Source organism: Telmatherina bonti (genome assembly GCF_933228915.1).
Source record: "Telmatherina bonti genome assembly, chromosome: 10".
Lineage (NCBI taxonomy): Eukaryota > Metazoa > Chordata > Actinopteri > Atheriniformes > Telmatherinidae > Telmatherina > Telmatherina bonti.
Genome location: NC_136628.1, coordinates 25,879,219 through 25,899,315, shown reverse-complemented (window position 1 = coordinate 25,899,315; position 20,097 = coordinate 25,879,219). Strand labels below are relative to the sequence as shown.

The following is a 20,097-nucleotide window of genomic DNA, read 5'->3' as shown; positions in this document are numbered from 1 at the left end:
TTTGTCGAGAGCCTGGACTTGTTCAAGGGTCAAGTTGTGGAACCTCTTCTCAGTTTGATGCTCCATAGTCGCCACCTGTGAAGCAGAGGTCTGACATTTACATCACATGATGGCTAATGAAAGGTTGACACAGCCGTTCCACTCCTAACTCATGTAAATGATGCATGTCCGTCAATATCCTGAAGAATTTTTTAATAAATTAGCTAATTTGAAAGTTTTCACATGGGTAAACTCAACTTTTCCCACAGATATAAATAATAGCTGAGAATGCAGTACAGTACAGCATGCTGTGACTTTCCGTCCTTGTGGCCATCCAGAAGAGAGTGTGAACACCATCAGCTGTCTCTCTCACCATCTTTGGTTATATGAGATTAATATTAAGTACTTGCAAAGTTCAATTTGTCCCACAGTCACATGGTTCATGTTCATTTGCTTGTCGTCTGCAACCCTACAGTCTGTCATTGTCCTGGTGACAGCTGCAGGGGACGCCGGTTGAGAGATCTATGAGACACGATTTGGAGTGGTCTTCTCATATTTCCCTTTTGTAACTGAAGAAAAAGCACCAAACTCTGTGGTTACCCACTTTCCTGGATGATATTAAATCTCAGTTAGCTGATATTTCTGGACCTCTTATTTCCTAATATATGTAAGAGTTTGAAAAAAAAAAAACCCTCTTAAATTTAAGTTGGACAAAAGGAAGACAAGTGACAGCGAAGAATAACATGCATCAACATTCATGCTGACTCACTCAGGACAGAGGCCATGTCTAATCTCTATCTTGTTATCACAAATAGCACAGAAGGTTTAGGTGTTTAACTGTGCATGTGCAGACTAGAACACAAAAATAGTACTAATTCCAGTTTTGTCATTAGTTATTCTGCACCAATCTTTGTAAGATTTGGTCAAAATCATGATGTTTATTAAATTTAATGTCTGGGCGAAAGAAAGGAGGATTCTTAAAAGCCTGATATTTGATGCACAGCTGCTCTGAAAATTGCAACTAAATTAATTAGTACAGCCTATAAAAATGTTTAATGATTATATTTACTTTCAATGTGCTATTTAAGAAAACATACAGCTGCATTTACATAAAATGTACCCATTACAACAAAAGCCTTACAACAGTAAATAGTTTTAAGTACATATTTATTTATTTTTTGTCTAATTAAGTGAAAGCTTTGGTTTTCATTCTAATCACGTCCTGTGGAAAACTGCAAACAGTACTTTTGAATGTGTTTGGTGGTCATCAGTGCAAATGTAGTCAGTCAGTGTCAGCACCCCGGGGCGCAAGGAATCATGGCCCATAGCAGCCTCTAGTGAATCTCAGGGGTTACATCAGCTCGGTCCTGCAGCAGGACTGCTCCTCTGCCACTTGGCTTCTTTATAGATAAGACTATATGAGTCATACAGCCGCTGAACAAAGCATCACTCGCTGCCTCTCTTGGATTCTTTCCATGTGCGCAAAAACAACACAAAATGCACCACTTGACGTGGCAGCAAGACTGCGAAAGCCAGAAAATGTTCAGTCAGTCAAGCTGCTTGGTGGATTGTGGCATTACAGACCACATTACTGAACATATAGATAGTCGTGATCAGAAGACACACACTGGTGGACACTGCTTTGATCATTTTTTTTCCCCAGAGGCCACTTTGTTCCTTTACGTTTCACTTTATCTGATTATTTTCCCTGTTCATAATGTGACCACAGTAAGTAATGTTTGCTAAAGCTCAAGTTTGCATTCATTGCGAAATAATAAGATGGTATTAGGCAGAAACTAAATAAAATACTGAAAGAAAGTACAAACAAACAGAAGCATTAAACTGCGTTTGCCACCTTGACACACAACAGCAGCACCATTTTTAAAAACTCACCTGGTGAAAAGTAAAGCCAGGACAAAGATAAAAAAAAATTTTAAAAAGCTGAAAAAATATATATATAGTGGGGTATCCAACAGGTTTATCCGACCCTGTTGGAGAGGTTGATGCTGAAGTTAGTTTCCTCTTAGCGCAAGAGCACTGTTTCCATGGTAATCAGGCGTCACGAAATTTAAGGTAAATCACGACGCTCGGTCTCTCTTCAGCTGCCAAGTGATAACCACTCAAGTTTGCAACCAGCCACGTACCGTGGAGCCCCCCCCCAAAGGCAGCCGTACAGTGTGTCAAAGTTTGCCTTTCTATTGGTGGAGCACACCTATATGTCAGGCTGAAGCACCGGCGTGCCACCGCACTGCCGAGCTGTTGCGGGGTGAACATCACATCAGACGGAGTGAGTCATCCTCTCTCTCCTCGCCGTGATCCACACCGTAAATCTAATCATCAATCAACCGGTTTCACCGCCCACCCTTTTGTATGATCAGGGACACGTCCACTTTTATCACAACGTTTTCACTCAGTCTGCGTTAATTCAGTGTTTCCACGCAGATGCATTGAAAGTGTCGTGTTTAAACCTTAGTTTTTTTTCAGTCTTTTCATTCACATATGGGAAAGAAGGCGGGGCCAGCTCGTTGGTGACGTTTGAATGGCCGACACCACGTGACTGCGACGTAGTTGATATTTTGGTTAGACATCAGGAAGTGCGGAAGAAGGCGAAGACTGAAACCCAAAGGGCTCAACTTTCACTGACAACTTTAGTATTAATTTACGACTTATTTTTTGCAACCGGATTTTTGGGACTTTTTCGTGGAAGTGTTGAGTTTTCGAAGATGCCCAGCATGGAAAGTATCCTTTGAAAAGGGAGAACATAAAGAGACTGTGACAATAGCAACAGTAATGCGCTAATGGAGCGAGCGATGCCCCGTAACGTCTTTCAGTTGAGATTGTTAAGATTTATGTGTGAAAGATCTCTTAAACTAGTTCTCTACAGGTCACATTAAAACCCAAAGCTGATATGATGTGTTATAGAATAACTTTAAACATTTCCGACTCGTCTCAGGCGTCGTAAACGCAACATGGCTGCGCTGAAGGCCTCGGAAGCTTTCAAAGCTAAAAGCTGGAAAAACAAGTGACACCCTTTACATTTACAGCTGAAGCGTGAAACTGAAGTGTGAGCTAAGACTTTAAAGCTACAATATGGACATGAAGTGATTGAGTTTTGTGGCTGTTTGCTTTACGCAGTACTAGGCTCGTTTCTCAGGTATTACAATAAAAACAGGCAAATTAGGGGGAACTCCAAATATACCTGGTGTGTGACCACTGTTAATTTTATATAATGTTATAGATTGATGGATAGATTTGTAATTGTGAGGTGCTTATTTCTGAATTATATGTAGTACTATATCTAGTTGTTGTTTCTTTTTATTAAGTAGACAGATTTTGATTCTTAAGTAGACAAATATAAAAAGCAACATGCAATATAAAACACTGTTTAGTTCAAGTTATTAGTGCACTCTTGTGGGCAAACTATGTAATGTTGACAGTTTATTAAAAAAAAAAAAACTTCAAGTCTGTTTCAACCCATAGCCTTATATGAGCCAATAAATAAATAGTCATGGATACATCTATAAAGGGAAAGCATCTTGTTCTACTTGAAATCAGATGATACAATATCTTAGAGATTCGGATGGCATGGACTCTCTGGGCCCTCAAAGCCCCTGGTTTGTGTTGTTCCTCAGTTTTGGTGGGGCACACTTGTCTGAAATTTTCATGCTATATGTTTTTCTGTAGTTTATTTGTTTATTTGCTGTCTAAAGAATTTTTATATTTGTCCAAATGTTCAGCAGACAAGGTACATAGTGGACAATCTAAGGGGAAAAAAAGACAATCATATCAGGCTAAATGTGTTTTGAATTTAGTTAGTTTTTTTTTTCTGTTTTTAGTTTAATATATATGAACTAACAATGGAAAACATAGTTCTGCATTAGGTGTAGATCTTAAATCAGAACTTTTTTTTGTTTGTTTGTTTTTATCTTCATAGAGTGCAACAAACAGGCTTTACATATAAGCGCAGCAGTACACAACATTGTCTAATAGTATATCTCTACCTCCCACTGAAACAAAGAACCCCGACAAACCAGAAACAGAAAGTATTGCTGCTTGTGTTTATTCTTCTTTAACTTGATGTCTCAGAACATCTCTTCAATTTAAAATTTGCTGCCAAAGAACTCCAAAGAAATTCCAAAAAATGTGACAAAGAGGAAAAATTAGAAAAGGCCAAAGTTAAGAAGGTAACTTCCTTGTCTGAAGCCATTCGCAAAGATCATGCTCAATGTTGGCTGCTGAAGAATTTACTGAACCCTTTTATCATCTCTCTAGGCCATCCAGAAGGGGAATATGGAAGTGGCGAGGATCCACGCAGAGAACGCCATAAGGCAGAAGAACCAGTCTGTGAACTTCCTGAGGATGAGTGCCCGAGTAGATGCAGTAGCAGCGAGGGTCCAGACGGCAGTCACCATGAACCAGGTTTGCACCATACTGGCTCCTGATATCAGCCAGAGGCTGAAGATTGACATTCCTATCATGCAACAGCGTTCTTATCACCGGTGTGTTGAATTTTTCTTGCAGGTCACAAAATCTATGGCTGGAGTGGTGAAAGGCATGGATGTCACTCTGAAGAGTATGAATCTTGAAAAGGTAAAATACCTCAGAAGTGAGAGACCTTCATAGCTAAATAACAGTACACTTGAAATATAAAACAATCTTGAAACTTTTTTTTTTTTCAGATCTCAGCTCTCATGGACAAATTTGAACATCAGTTTGAGACTCTGGATGTTCAGACAGCCCAGATGGAGGACACCATGAGCAGCACAACAACTCTCACAACACCACAGGTGCGTCTTTCTGCTTCCCTTCTTCTTCCTGTTCGACCCTTTTAAAGACTTTCTGTAAAAATCATGACGTGTGATGTGTGTTTCAGAATCAAGTGGAGTCGTTGCTGCATGAAATGGCTGATGAAGCAGGGTAAAATTTTTTTGTTTTTTTTTACATTTCTGTCCTGTTACTTTTTTTGTTGAATGAATTAAATCAGATAAGTTAGTTTTTATGTGAACAGTGGTGTCATTTTGGAGTGTTTATTAAGGCAACAACTAGTTTTAAAATGTTATGTGCATTTTGTGTAGCTTGGACCTGAACATGGAGCTTCCTCAAGGACAGACGGGATCAGTGGGTACCAGCGTGGCCTCTGCAGAACAGGTACTCTTTGCTTTTACTTCCACAAGGATTCTGCTTTTAATACTGTTAATATTAAGGGTTTCTTTCAGCGATTAAATGAAAATAAACCAAAGATAATATAATAAAGTATAATCTAATAAATAATTTCTATGATTTATATCTTATCTTTATTTTCTTCACTGATGTTCGTGTCTCTCTTTCATGCTCAAAGGATGAACTGTCTCAAAGGCTTGCCAAGCTAAGAGATCAGATGTGAGGGATGACTTCAGTGGACTGGCACCTGAGTGCAGAGTTTTACAACACCTCTACACTACCTGACTATTTCTCCCTCTTTATTTACGTAATGTCTTTTAATTTCTCCTCTGTACATCTTATGTTTCTTTTGAAGAGCAACTGTATAGATGATGTTTTTCCTCGCAGGTAATGGCAGTTGTTGGCTTTATGTTTAAGATAACAGCACAGCAATTAGGCATCTTCATCGGAAAGATTATCTGATGGAACAGATTTGATGATTGTGGAAAATGTATCTACATATCTAGAACTAAAAAATGTTATAATTTCACATCAGTGTCATGTTTGTACACTTAGAAGATTAAGGCATAAGAAACAAACATAAGTTATTGCCCTGTATTTGTAAGCCCATATACACTTCAGATGAAGAAGCTCGAGGTTCTGAACAATTTGTTGTTTTTCCTCCATACATGTCTGCATGATTGTAGGCAACATTTATGCATTTTTCTCTTGGACTGAGATCTCTACCCTTATTGGTGGACTTACTGCTTGTGTTGATTTATTATATTTTATTTGTGATCAATATTGTAAGAGGGTGGTGGGCAGTAAGCTTGTTTCTCACCTTCAGGAGTTTCACCCATTTTGGGAATGGGTTACAGGTTGGAGGTTAAACAGCAAGTAAACAATAAAATTTTATAATACTTATATTTCCCCTGTTTTTTTTAATTATTATTACAGGATGATTCAGTTTTCAGTAAATAATGCTTGTTTAGAAAATTAATTGCACAACAAAGTCACTAGTTTTTATTTGGTGTGTGACATTAAAATGCATAGGTTTTATTTGCATGTTTATCAGAGCTAAAAGTTTCCAGTTGTCCCTATGAAGGTACCACTGTTTGTGGAAAATAAATACTAAATATATCAAGTTACCTGGAAAAACACAAATAGTTGTCTTGTGTTGCACAAAAATGGCTGACACAGGACTTTGATATCAAGAAAGTAAAGTACATACATCTCAACTCTATTTTTGTAATGTCAAAAAAATGTCAGTTGTAATGTAAGCAATAATCTAGAGATATCGGCATGTTTCAATGGGATATAAAGGTATTAAATGTGTGTTAGTCAATTTTATGAGGTATGCGCAAGACAGACAAAGCCATAGTAAAAGGTTTAGTTTTTCTGGTACCCTAGATTTTCACATAATCTTTTTCTTGATGGGTTAAATGCCACACAGTTTCATGAATATAGACATGTCATAATTATTCATTTTCTTGAAGTGGTAACATCAGGTCTTTTAACTCTTCCTTGTTTAGTTTGAAAAATACCTATTAAAATTCATAATGGTCTCTACACAGTCTTGTTTTTAACAGTGGCATCTAAAAAAATGTCTTCATCTCTCTTTACGTTATTCCTTATTACCACTGTCTTGTTCTATTTACAAAACATTTCTCTCTGTGGGTTGTCAGTCAGCAAACCTTTACTCCCCTCTAGCGTCCACTGTGTGTAACTACAACCTTGATTACAAAAACTGGATATTCAACTAAACTTGTGATTATTATAGTCAAGAAATAGTTGTTTATTGAAATAATATCAATAAATAATATCTAACAAAGTTAGATATTAATTTTGTTAGATATTAACTTTGTTAGATATTAATATCTAACAAAGTTAGATATTAATTTCATAATTAGTTCTGTGAATTAAATGAAAGGATAATGCCTTTCCAACAGTTATTATAGTTTGTTTATTTAGTCTTCACACCGAATAAAACTTTACTGTTCTGTACTAATGAGAACAGTTTTGTCCCTCTCACTGTCTTTATGGCCTTCAATTTACTTTCTTGGTGCTTTACATACCAAATTAAAATCTACATTCATAAAGGTAATGTATAATTAGATCTCCCTACACCGAAACATGCATTTATGACCATGATGTCCGTAGAAGAGAGAGCTACGTTTTAGTTTGTCTAATCTGTATAGAAATCGGTAGCAATCAACCAAAAGGGGCCTGCGAGACAAAACTCAGGGACAAAGTTCTCGTGATCATCATGTGACTCTTGGCGTAAACAGGAAGCAGCTGATCTTCGCTTCACACGGTCTGCTTCAACCAAGTATGTGTACACCTCTCTTTTCTAAAACAAATAAAACCATCATATAAAGTTTATTAAATAGAAGTAAAAATTCAACCCTTTCGGGGTAAGTAAGTAATCCTGTACTAAATTTAGCCAGTTCAGTTGGGCCGAGCTAACATTTTTAGCTCAGCTAGCATTAGCTAAACTGTTCACCCGAAACAGGAAAAAAAAAAAAGAGTTTAAGTAAACTTAGTTGTACTCTTCTCAGTGTGCTAAGACTTCGACAGGCTAAATGTATTTAATTAGATCGTAATTTAATTGTCTAACTGTATCTACCATAATTACTTGGGACCTTTTTTTTTTTTTTTTTTAACTCGAGCTAAGTTAACAGCTAGGTGTAACTATTCCGCAGGCGAGCTGCAGCAGAAACAGACCGAAGTTATCTGATCTGCTGCTCGGAGAAATATTCAACATATTCTCTGCCGAGGGGGATGTCAAGCACAGCAATGAAGAAAAAGGTAAGGCAACGAACAACCACCAGTGATATCACCTCAGTGGTGAGGTATAGTTAGATTTTTGAGCTGGTGGCCAAGAAACGGGATACTCATCTCGATAATACATGACAAAAGCAAGGACAGTTTCTTTTTTTTATGTTTTATTTTATTTTAATTGCACAATCTACTCATCTTTATTTTAGGTGCTATTGATGGGGAAAAGTGGGTCTGGAAAGACCAGCATGAGATCAATCATCTTTGCCAATTACATAGCTCGGGACACGCGTCGCCTTGGAGCTACAAGTAAGCACATTTGGTCCTACATGGAGTTAAATGGTTAACGTTTTATGCTTCCTTGAATGCATCTAAAAGTTTTTCTCACTGCCTGTTCAATGTAGTTGATGTGGAACACTCCCATGTTCGGTTTCTTGGCAATCTGGTTTTAAACCTGTGGGACTGTGGAGGGTAAAGCACATTTAATCATCATTTGTTTTGTTTTGTTGTTTTTTTTTAATGCACCATCTTTGACAAATCTTGGATCCCCATCTGTACTCTGCTTTTAATTTCACTAGACAGGACACCTTCATGGAGAATTACTTCACCAGCCAAAGGGACAACATTTTTAGAAATGTTGAGGTACTTATTTATGTGTTCGATGTTGAGAGCCGCGAGCTGGAGAAGGACATGCACTACTACCAGTCATGTCTGGAAGCCATCCTGCAGAACTCCAACGATGCCAAAGTGTTCTGTCTTGTGCATAAAATGGATCTGGTTCAGGAAGACCAGAGAGATTTGGTGAGTATTAACTGATAAATTTATCACATTGTAAGCGTTTGTGCCAGTCTTAAATACAAAGTAGTGCTTGTGATTTAAATTGATTGATTTCTTTTTTTTATTTTTTTAAGTCATTGCTTGTCTCTTTGTTTAGGACTGCCTTAGTCTAAAAATATCTTATTTGTTGAGCTGTAAAAATATGGAGTACACTGTTAAGTCACCAGGACCGGTTCATTACCACATAGTTTTGGTTGGTGTATTAACTTGCCAACTCACTATTATATTACTGTTCCAATTTGTGGTGCATTATATTTATTGTTCCAAACTTGTGTGGTTACACAAAGTTCAACAATAAATATCAACTCCCAGGTTTTTCTTTCTATGTGTGTATGCAAGTGCTGTTGCAGCAACTCGTTTAATCTGAGTGATTTATCCCAAATTCATTTAATTTTAAGTTGCAATTAAGACCCACTTTACGGGTTTAAAGGAACATGCAGATTTAAGGTTTGAAAAATGAGAGATGATCTGGATAAGGATAGGAGAGGTGATTAAAGGCAAATGAATTGGAGTAAGACCAAAATCAGGCCTGATGACCTGCTAGAAGTATATCAACAAGATATGTCTTTCTCCTTTAGATTCAGTTTTGTCCTTAAAATGTGTTTGAGACATTTTTGGGCTGCAGCTTTTAAGCAGTTGTGTGAAAACGGAGTGGTCAGTTCAGTTTGCTGCCTTTTCTATCCTCTCTGTTCTCTATGGTTACGTCTCTGTTAAACATTTACATGTTCAATCAGACTCCAAAACCGGACACAGACTTTGATGAGTAGGATGTGTTGGACTGCAGCAGAATGGAAAAAGAACATGTATTCAATCTTTTACTGCTTCTTTTCTGTCTTCACAGATCTTTAAAGAGCGTGAAGAAGATCTGAAGAGGCTGTCCAGACCTTTGGCTTGCACATGTTTCAGGACATCAATCTGGGATGAAACCCTGTATAAGGTTGTGAACCTGACTGACAGCGTTTGAAAACGATAGCTGGTAAAGTTGATGTTGTAAATAGCATGTTGAAATATCTTCGCAGGCCTGGTCAAGCATAGTGTATCAGCTCATCCCAAACGTCCAGCAGCTGGAGACAAACCTGAGGAATTTTGCACAGATCATAGAAGCCGATGAAGTTCTTCTGTTTGAGAGAGCTACCTTCCTGGTAAGAGCCACCACTATCTCTGCTATAACAAGTCCCTTAAATATGGACCAAGTGACCCCAAGTCTTTGTTTTTGTGCAACGTGTGCACATTCAGGTGATCTCCCACTATCAGTGCAAAGAGCAGCGTGACGCCCACAGGTTTGAGAAGATTAGTAACATTATTAAACAGTTCAAGCTCAGCTGTAGGTAAGTTAAATATGGGGAAAAAAAGAGAATAACATAATTTCCTTTCCACAAACCATCTGCTGAATGTGTTTATGGTTTTCTTCCAGTAAACTAGCAGCCTCTTTCCAGAGCATGGAGGTGAGGAACTCCAACTTTGCAGCCTTCATCGACGTCTTCACCTCTAACACATATGTCATGGTCATCATGTCGGACCCTTCCATTCGTAAGTAGTAAAGATGGCATCCCTTCACACCTTAATAATAATAATAATGTTAATAATAATAATAATAATAATGATGATGATGTCTGCTTTTTTTTCCAGCATCTGCAGCCACTCTCATCAATATCCGTAATGCTAGGAAACACTTTGAGAAGTTGGAGCGGGTGGATGGACCCAAGCACAGCCTGCACATGCGGATGCGTTAGTCTGTGTGCTATTCCCAGTGGATACTCTCAGCCAATCAATCCACAGAGCGCAGACAGGACGTTGCAGTCTCACAGCTCATATAATGTATGAGAAGCCCAACACTGTTTCTACAATATCCTCACTTTCAATCACAGTTATTATATGGGAGAAATCATATTTCTACAACGATCTGAAGTGTCGTAGAGTGATGCATTCTGTTACAATATTTGTCCTGATGACACATTAAAGAGGAGAAAAAGGTTGTACTTACTTTAGATGGGGCTGCCTTTGCTGTCACATTTAGTCTCCCACATGATGGGATTATTAGCGCTCAGTGAACAGCACACACTGTTTGATTTTTAAAGTGCGGTTTATAAGCTGTCTCAAACAATATATTGCTATTAAGAAACATATTCAGTGTTAAGTTTTTATTCTCTCTCTCACCACATAATGATCATTCACACTGACCAGGCATAGTTTTGTGTTTGTTCATTTATTTTATTCACAGTAGTGTCCATGTACGCAGGGCGGACTTGGCGCTGCAACAGTTGTTCTGTGCTTATGGCACATGTTACTCCTGCTGAGTGAGTGGACGGCAGTGTGTGAGCAGATGGCGCAGCACGTGACCAGAATAGCACAATCAGTAAATGTCTGTGACTTTAACAGGGTGAACAGCTGCATGGGATAGCTCATGCACATGAGCTTTAATTAACTCTGTTAATGTGTAATTAGCACAGGCATCTCTTAAGAATAATGTACTTCTTTAATACGTTATATTAAGAGTTGATCCCTTGATGATACTTGGATTGTTATCACACTGCTCAAAAAAAATGAAGGTAACACGTAGATCTGAATGAATGAAATATTTTTATTAAATACTTTGTTCTTTTCATAGATGAATGAACAAAATCACACAAACATTATCCCTAAAAATCAAATGTATTAACCCATGGAGGTCTGGATTTGGAGTTATACTCAAAATTAAAGTGGAAAAACACACCACAGGCTGATCCAACTTTGATGTCATATCCTTAAAACAAGTCAAAATGAGGCTCAGTAGTGTGTGTGTGTGTGTGTGTGTGGGTGTGGCTTCCACGTGCCTGTATGACCTCCTTACAACACCTGGTAACACTTGGTGTTGGTGGATGGAGTGAGACATCATGTCCCAGATGTGCTCAGCAGGTCTGGGGAATGAGCGGGCCAGTCCATAACATCAATGCCTTCATGTTGCAGGAACGGCTGACACACTCCAGCCACATGAGGTCTAGTATTGTCTTGCATTAGGAGGAACACGGGGCCAACTGCACCAGCATATGGTTCCAGAAGGGGTCCGAGGATCTCATCTCGGTACCTAATGGCAGTCAGGCTACCTCTGGCGAGCACATGGAGGGCTGTATGACCCTCCAAAGAAATGCTACCCCACACCATTCCTGACCCACTGCCAAACCGGTCATGCTGGAGGATGTTGCAGGCAGCAGAACGTTCTCCACGGCGTCTCCAGACTCTGTCACGTCTGTCACATGTGCTCAGTGTGAACCTGCTTTCATCTGTGAAGAGCACAGGGCACCAGTGGCGAATTTGCCAATCTTGGTGTTCTCTGGCAAATGCCAAACATCCTGCAGGGTGTTGGGCTGTAAGCACAACCCCCACTTGTGGACATCGGGCCCTCATACCACCCACATGGAGTCTGTTTCTGACTGTTTGAGCAGACATGCACATTTGTGGCCTGCTGGAGCTAATTTTGCAGGGCTCTGGCAGTGGGGTCCTCACTCTAAAGCTTACAATAAGAAAAGGAAAAATAGTTAGATTTTTATCAGATTGTTGTATCCATACATATCCACATTCAAAGCTCACATGAGAATTTAACTTAAAGCCTTCATTAGATGTTAGTTCAGTTGTCTGGATCCTGGCTAATGCAGAATGTAAAGTCTTTAAGCTCTGAGATGAAATCACAACGCTTGCATGTTAACAGAGACGTCTTTGTGACACCTGTACAGCCACCAGCTGCTGCTGATGGCCTTTAATGGAAACGCTTGCTGAAGATAATGTATTCAGTACTCATCTCTAAATTCAGTAGTCACACCTTTAAAAAGTGAACAGTAGAAAACAGTACACACACAATCTTAAAGTAATAATCTGTAGTGCAGTCATTGCTGCACCTGAGTCCACTGGATTTTTTCCTTCCCACTGTTGCCAGTGTGCTTGCTCAGGATGGGAGATTGAGTTGGACTCAACTCAATCTGTTGGTTTCCTTATATAGGCTATTATGAATTGGCCTTCATTATGTTTTCCCCTCTGTCTGTAAAGCGTCTTGCGATGGCATTGCCGTGATTTGACGCTATATAAATAAAGTTGAATTGAATTGAATTGAACTGGATCCACTCAGATAAAACAACTGTGCTTGGCGTTTGAAGTTAAAGTTTATGTCCCTCTTTACCACCAGATGTCCGTAATTCTTACATGATGTACCTTTAATCAATGCATTACGGCTAACAAAAACAATTGAAGTTCGACTGAAATCTGATAGAAAATATGTTGAGTTTTCCTGAAAATCTGATAAAAAAAACTTGTGCTTTTCTAAGATGTACCTTAATGATTAGTTGGCCTACTGCAGTAGTGATGGTCTGCAAAGAAATACTGCATAATTCATCCCTTCAGAGGTTTTAGATTGAACAACTAAACAGGGTTTACATCTTAGAGATATATGTGGTGGAACTGTAAACATAAACCAAAGGAGTTCTTTGCTGTAAAATACAAAGTTTTGTTCTGAGAAAAATGACACCAAATGTAATAAAAACAGCCTCTTTTTATCTGGATCTTTCATGCTTAGGTGTTGGAGTAACAATAAAGTATTTATATATATATATATATATATATATATATATATATATATATATATATATATATATATATATATATATATATATTTAGATAGATAAAGATTGACATATTGAAACATTGAATCACTGATCCTCACAGCTGCCACAAGGAGGGCAAGTCCTGGCAAGTCAGCTCAATGGCAAGAACAAAATCCAGGAAAATGATAGCTTTGTTCTGCCAGTAATCAGATACTCTGCTGAGATAATAAACTGGTTATATCGCTAGTAATATTTTAAGCTTCAACTGCGATCTTTTTATGAGATTGGAAAGCATCTCACAGCCTATATTCATGCTGTAGGCAACAGAAAGTTATGCTCGTGTAATGCTTGTTGCCATTCACCCCTTCAGGGGCTGTAAGAGGTATGTATTTGGTGTCTTCCACCTTTATACTATAGGCAGCTTTACTGGGGAGGCATTGTCCTAGCAGTCTTTATCTGCGCTGTTCATGTGGTTGAGTTGTATCCTGGAATGCAGAAACTGAAAAACTGGAAAATCCCCAGATCTTCCCTTCAGACAATAAGTTTGCACAAAATAAAAAAAGAGCTCCTCAGTACAAGAACTTTCTCATTTTATCACCCATCTTCCAGAATGGAGTATAAAGTTTGGTGTAAAATATCAATCAGAATAGAATGCAAGGTTTTGTGGGTCATTTGAATCTTATATTTACTTGAAATGAACACACACACAACATGTTAAATGTTAGAGTGGAGAAAGATGATTCCTGCAACAGAGATTTGTTGGGAACTTTTTAATCGTCCCACACAAACTGGACAAGGTAAGACAAAATCAAAACATGGTGATAATCATCACATTTGATGCAGCTATAACTTGAGGACACTGGAAAACTTCTGTGTATGCGCTCAGTAAATCACCCCCAACAAACTCTCCTTGGACCTTTTTACCCCAGGAGGAGCAGCAGGAGACGATGTGTACAGAAACACAGCGCAATATAAGACACGTAAAAGGAAATTATTCCCTCTGCTGATGCAAGCAAACAATGTTTACAGCTAACTCAACTCAAACACTGTGGCATGCAACATTTTCAGAGCACTTTTTAGTCTAATAGAGGTTCCTTTATTGAATTGAAAAAAGCCTCACTTAAATAGTAGTTGCAGGGTTATCTTCAGTGTAATTTGTAATATTTTCATAATGTACAACTGAGTTCAGTCACTTTAAAGGGAAGATATTTTAGAGGAACATTTTAAATCCACATTCAGCTCCCTGCTTTTGGCACACACAAGAACTCAAAGATTGGATGGGTAAAGCAATGTTTTTCCACTTTGTTTTATGTTTATTGGCATGCAGATAGGTCATTACACTCAGCAAAACTAAAGATGTAAGAAGATTTTCTTCTACTCTCAGTGGTTCAGTGTATTTCAGGGAATATGGATCTAAAGTTTTAAGGTGAAACAGTAAGTAGTTTTTAAAAAAAAAATTTTATGTTGGACTGTATTTGTCCTGTGTTTGCACATCATTTTCTGTACAGGCAACGGGTCCGGGGTCACTTTCACCAACCATCTCTTCCCTTGCATCCATCCTATCATCATTTGCCTCTGCACCACAGTCTGTTTGATTTAGCTGCCGCTCCAGCAGAGTGATACGCTGCTTCAGCCTCTGCTGGGTATGCGTGTATTCACTGAGCAGACGGGAAAAACGAGTCTGAAGGGTGTCCAGAGAGGACTCTAGCCTCTCCACCTTCTCTTCTGTGTCCTCTTTCTGCAGCCCACCGCTCTCTGCATTCTCATCCAGAAGACCTTCCTTCTTCAGGATCTCCCGTCCCCTCTCCTCTAGCACCGTCTTAGCATCTGGATACTCTGTCACTGCCTCCATCAAGTCATCCTTAGAGAGGCAAAAGAGGTCAGAGTAACCCAAGCTGCGGATGTTGGCCGTCCGCCGATTTCCCATTTTACTACCTTTTATATTTAAGATGCTGATTTCCCCAAAGCAGCTACCAGCAGTAAGGAGAGCATACTGTGTGACCCCATCATCAGCCACTACAGCCAGCTTCCCCTCTTTAATAATATACATCTCTCTGCCAATGTCTCCTTTCCTGCAGATGTAGTCTCCTGGACTAAACACCTGTGGTTGTAGTTTGAGGACGAGTTCAACCAGCAGTCCCGCCTCACAATCTTGAAAGATGCGTACTTTCTTGAGGGTTTCCAGGTGTACGTTAATAGCAATCTCCGCTCGCAGCTTATTTGGCAGGTTCTTTAGCACTTCCTGCTCATCTACTGCTTTTTTGTTAGTCCAGAGGTAGTCAAACCATTTAATGACGCGCGTCTCCAGTTCTTTGCTGACTTTGCGGAAATGCATGTAGTGCTTTATGGCATCTATTTGAGATTGAAACTCAGCACGGGTGGCGTTCATGTTGGCAATCATGGATCCAACATTTCCCACAATAGTTGCAAAGATCAAAACCCCAACAAGAAAGTCAAAGACCACAAAGAGGTACTCTTCATCTCGCACAGGTGGAGGCATCTCTCCAATGGTAGTAAGAGTCAGAGTTGACCAGTACAGACAGTAGACATAACTCTGAGTCAAGGAAGAGTATTCAGGTTTGGAGATGTTTGGAAACACCCATGTGTCTGAGCCAAAGCCCAATGATTTAGATATAGCATAGTAGATGCAGGCGTTCCAATGAATGATGACCAAGATGTATAGCACCAAGTTGCAGATACGGAAGATGTTGGGATAGTTGGTGCGTGTCTCTGTGCGGTCAAAGAATTCAAACATGCGTGGGAAGCGCAGTAGACGGTTAAATCTGAGTTGCGGCGTATGGATGCCGGTGGCGATGTACGCCAGGTCAGTTGGCAAGATGGACACCACATCCAGCTTGAACTGCAGTGTTCGTATGTAGCTGTCTCTTAGCTTGGCATGGTCCTTCACCAGCAGACCTTGTTCCAGGAAACCTGACACAAACACAGAGCAAAATCAGATAAAAAGCACTCTGCTTTTAATTTTCTAGCTCTTTAAATGAACTCATAGTAGCTAAAGCCGATGGGTTGGTAAAAAAAAAAAAAAAAAAAAAAAAAACTTTACAAATTCATATTTAAATACAGGTATTGTGAAAGATATGAAAGGCAGGATTCTTCCATAATGATTACAAGCTCTTACAGTGCTTCATGCTGTCTACTTGTGCCCATGGAAGCGGGAGTTTGGACAATTTCTGTCACATTTCAGGGCTTGAACTTGGTTCAAAACCTGCCTATGTTATGACTTCAGTAGCATGGGGAGAAACCACAGACAAGCCACATCAACCTGACACCTCCTCATGCTGATCACCATCCTAGCCAACCTGCTGTGGAATGGCATCTCATCTTTCAACCAGCATTTGTCAATAAATATGATTGTGTTGGTCCTTCTGACACAAATAGATCACCCAGCTTGATCCCACAAGTATTTAATGGGGTTGAAAAACTTCAGGCTGGCCCTTCTATCCTCTCCACTCCCAAATTCTAGTCATTCTCTGAAATGATCCTGGCTTTGTGGAAGAAAGGGTTGTCATCTCAGAGGATGGAATTTGGTGTGGCGATATGGGATTGCCACTGTGTGGTGTGCATGGTTTTGGCTCAGCTCTTGGGGAGGAGGGGAGAAGTGGTGGTTCAGGGAGCGGCAGACTGGCACAGCTGCAACTCTTCGATGATCACCGTCTTTATCTGTAATAATGTGCTGAGACCCTGAGAGAGGAGGGATGGAGGCAACAGCCAGGCTGTCATATAGCACTAAACCTCAAAAACAGAATTTTATAACAGGGCTACTCCAGTCGGTCCTATAAGAGCCACGTTCCTGGAGGTGTCCCTGCTCTATCCCTGACTCAAATTAAACAGATCCAACAGCCTATGAAGTTCTGCACAATAAACCATTAATTGAGTGAGGTGTGTTGGAGCAGGGATCCTTTATCCAGGTCCTGGAGGACCAGGGTACCGCAGGTTTTCCAGGTGTCCCACCTGCAACACACCCAATTCAAATCACGTGTATTTAGCAGACTTACGCAGAGCATGTTTGGAGTCTAGAGTGTTCCAGCAGGGACACTAGGAAAACCTGCAGGACACTGGTCCTTGAAGAATAGGATTGAGGATCCCTGTGTTGGAGCAGGGACACAAAGAAAACCTGCAAGATAGGAGCCCTGTGAGAATGGAATTGAGTAGCCCTGGTCTAAACATCGCCTTTGTGTGTCTTTAAATTTTGGAGGGCTTCATGTAAGTCCACCTGTGTTAGGTGAATTTCCAAAATCCGTTGTCCTACATGTGATACAACATGCTGTCGATTGCACCTGGAAATAACCCCTAGGTGTGATAACAGACAATAAGGGGGCTTCTATAGAGGCCTTACACAAGTTTACAATGAACCATCTGACATGTCTGCAGTGTCAGTGATCCTGTCAGTAACAATTTATCATGTTGATCCAGCATCATGTCTGTGATCTTACTCAGATTGGATTTTCAAACAGCAGATGGCTGAAGCCAAATGGCAAAATCATCAATTCTCTTCAACTTAGTATTGACTTAAATGGATCCAACAGTTTATGAAGTTCTGTACAACATCTCTATAATTTCAAGTCAGATGTGTTGGTGCAGAGATACATTGAAAACCCACATGGCTGTGGCCCTCATGGGATCGAGCCCTGCCACAGATCATTCTCTGTGTATTAATATTTGAAGTAATGACAGCTCATTGTGTTGCAGTCTAATCCAAAATATAACACTAATTAACTAGATCATTGGATAAAAGTGACAACTGCAATAGTATCACTTTTTCACCCTGGTTTATATGTGATCACAAATAAAGCAATGCCATCATAATACTTTTTGATGAAGCAAAAAAAGCATCATTGATTGCTTTACCTGTTCGAAGTCTAACACAGGTGTCCAGTATATACACTGTGTCAGAGAGATAGTCCAGCACCAGCCAGCAGATGTAAATGCTCACCTGTAGCTTGTCAAAGCATGCCCTGCGAATATGAAAGAAAAAAAAAACTAAATGATTTAGTGGTTCAGTCTAAGGGCTGGACAGTGTAGCCTCACACCACATAGACACTCCAGACCCCTGACAGACTGGGATTATTATTACCTTGCAACAATGAGGCACCAGTTGTAGAGCACCACTATGGCGATGACAAATAACCAGCGGTAGTAGGCGTCGTCAGATGGGGACACCACAAACAAATCCCACTTTTTCCTGAAACTTTGAGGAGATTGCACAAAAACCAAGGAGAACTTTTACTATCATTTATGGCGCTGACAGGCAAATACAGTGGACAACAATAGTTACAGAACAAGCTTTTCTTTTGGTTTATGTTTTTGTTTGGGCTTGTTCAACATGAATTATATCTATTAAGTAATCATTTCAGTGATGAAATGCTATCTCCAAAGTCATAAAGACAAACCTGCTATAATCCTGTCTAAAGGAGAGATAGCTTTTACCTTATTAGTACTTAATCAGAGAAGTAGTGTTCATACTGAGACTTGAACTGGTGTATGTCAAAGTCCATGGTAATCATGGAGGATTGCTGCCCTGAATACCTAAATATCCCTTTGGCATTGTTGCCATTGGCATCTTGTTGCGTATTGCTGTTGCGACTGGGGGCCGTTCGCAGCTCAGGGCCACGAAAACGTTCCAGGAAAGAGTCTGGTCGCTCCTCCTCCTCCAGCAGACTCCGGTGTGCCCATTCTCTCAGTCTCACTATCAGGTTCACCAGTCTGACACACACACACACACACACGCAAGAAACATAAAACCTTATTCAACTTAGTGTAAAATTCACGTTTTTATCTCAGCTGGGAAAAAAAAAATTAAAATGCACAACTGTCATCAGTACGCAACACTGTCAGTGAGAAGCAGTCAGACTTTGAAATTAGCCAATACAACAAAAACACATGGCCTGGATACAGAGTTTGGATCATTGATCCTCTTTTTGACTAGCTGTTAAAAGCTAGACCATGTTTGTCATAAACAATAAGTTGACAATCCTATTTTATGTGTAAAAACAACAGCTTGATAATGCCTCAGCCTCTTAAATCATTCAGTCTCAGAGCTTTAAAGGAGCCTGACACACCATTGGCGACTTCTCAGTTTTACCTTGACATAACTCCACTTCTTTGAAAAGAATTCCTTGAATTGCCTCCATGAGGGTCAAGAGCAGCAACTCTTTGTAGCTCTGAGGATGTGTCATCCCAGACTGATGGCACCCTGGGATGGCAAAGGAAAAACCCACCTAAGCTTCACAATTCTAAACCTTCACTTTTGTTATCTCTAAAATCCTCTTCTTACCTGCTAAGAATACTCTCAGCTCTCTCAATCTCCTCCTCCAAGGTGGTCTTCACTGACAAGCTGTGGGGTGACCGGTCTCTTTCCGCCACCTGGCCTGTCATCCTCAGGTCTGACAGTGCGAAAAACAAGAATATTGGAGTCCCACCTGCAGCCATTTAATGTTTAGCCCATGTTGTGCCTGCGAGTGTTAGGTATGTTCTCCCGCTGCTGTAGAGGAGAAGTGTTTATGGTGAACGTGTCCGATTTTAGTCTGGGGACAGGAGACCACTGGGAAATGTCTGCCACAGTCCCTAACCATCATACAACAAGGTTGTTTCCATGGCAACCAAGCAACTACAAAACACTCTGATCCACTCCTTATCACATCAGTTCATATTTCTTTTAAAAATTCATATCAAGTTTTTTTTTTTACATGGTTTTTCTTATTTTGTATGTTTATCTTATGCGTTTGTGTGGTGAATAGTTCATCTATATCTGAAACACAGTAACAGCTAAAACATA

General features: G+C 39.7%; 3 protein-coding genes across 3 annotated transcripts; 2 read left to right on the top strand and 1 right to left on the bottom strand.

Annotated features, from left to right (window-relative positions):
- Positions 1 to 2,570: 2,570 nt before the first annotated feature.
- On the top strand, positions 2,571 to 6,204 carry chmp1b (charged multivesicular body protein 1B). Its single transcript, XM_079247156.1, has 8 exons — positions 2,571 to 2,718; positions 4,066 to 4,163; positions 4,252 to 4,398; positions 4,501 to 4,569; positions 4,659 to 4,766; positions 4,853 to 4,896; positions 5,055 to 5,127; positions 5,318 to 6,204. Exons 1-8 carry the CDS (start codon positions 2,703 to 2,705, stop codon positions 5,360 to 5,362), a joined length of 600 nt encoding a protein of 199 aa, XP_079103282.1. The 5' UTR covers positions 2,571 to 2,702; the 3' UTR covers positions 5,363 to 6,204.
- A 1,194-nt stretch (positions 6,205 to 7,398) lies between these two features.
- Positions 7,399 to 10,859, top strand: rraga (Ras-related GTP binding A). Its single transcript, XM_079247649.1, has 10 exons — positions 7,399 to 7,447; positions 7,821 to 7,926; positions 8,106 to 8,205; positions 8,301 to 8,367; positions 8,475 to 8,697; positions 9,575 to 9,670; positions 9,753 to 9,875; positions 9,970 to 10,061; positions 10,148 to 10,263; positions 10,363 to 10,859. The coding sequence occupies exons 2-10, from the start codon at positions 7,900 to 7,902 to the stop codon at positions 10,464 to 10,466; spliced, it is 948 nt and encodes a 315-aa protein (XP_079103775.1). The 5' UTR covers positions 7,399 to 7,447; positions 7,821 to 7,899; the 3' UTR covers positions 10,467 to 10,859.
- Positions 10,860 to 14,763: 3,904 nt separating this feature from the next.
- cnga2b (cyclic nucleotide gated channel subunit alpha 2b) lies at positions 14,764 to 19,697 on the bottom strand (the record flags this gene model as incomplete). Its single annotated transcript, XM_079247433.1, has 6 exons — positions 14,764 to 16,235; positions 18,171 to 18,277; positions 18,397 to 18,504; positions 18,849 to 19,025; positions 19,405 to 19,515; positions 19,597 to 19,697. The coding sequence occupies 6 exons, from the start codon at positions 19,695 to 19,697 to the stop codon at positions 14,764 to 14,766; spliced, it is 2,076 nt and encodes a 691-aa protein (XP_079103559.1).
- Between the last annotated feature and the right edge of the window lie 400 nt (positions 19,698 to 20,097).

Coding starts and splice junctions, on each gene's coding strand:
- rraga (XM_079247649.1), top strand. CDS start 7,900: ATGTCAAGCACAGCAATGAAGAAAAAG. Junction 7,927..8,105: donor GCACAGCAATGAAGAAAAAG/GTAAGGCAACGA, acceptor TCTTTATTTTAG/GTGCTATTGATGGGGAAAAG. Junction 10,264..10,362: donor CATGTCGGACCCTTCCATTC/GTAAGTAGTAAA, acceptor TTTTTTTTCCAG/CATCTGCAGCCACTCTCATC.
- chmp1b (XM_079247156.1), top strand. Junction 4,399..4,500: donor CGGCAGTCACCATGAACCAG/GTTTGCACCATA, acceptor TTTTTCTTGCAG/GTCACAAAATCTATGGCTGG. Junction 4,767..4,852: donor CAACTCTCACAACACCACAG/GTGCGTCTTTCT, acceptor TGTGTGTTTCAG/AATCAAGTGGAGTCGTTGCT.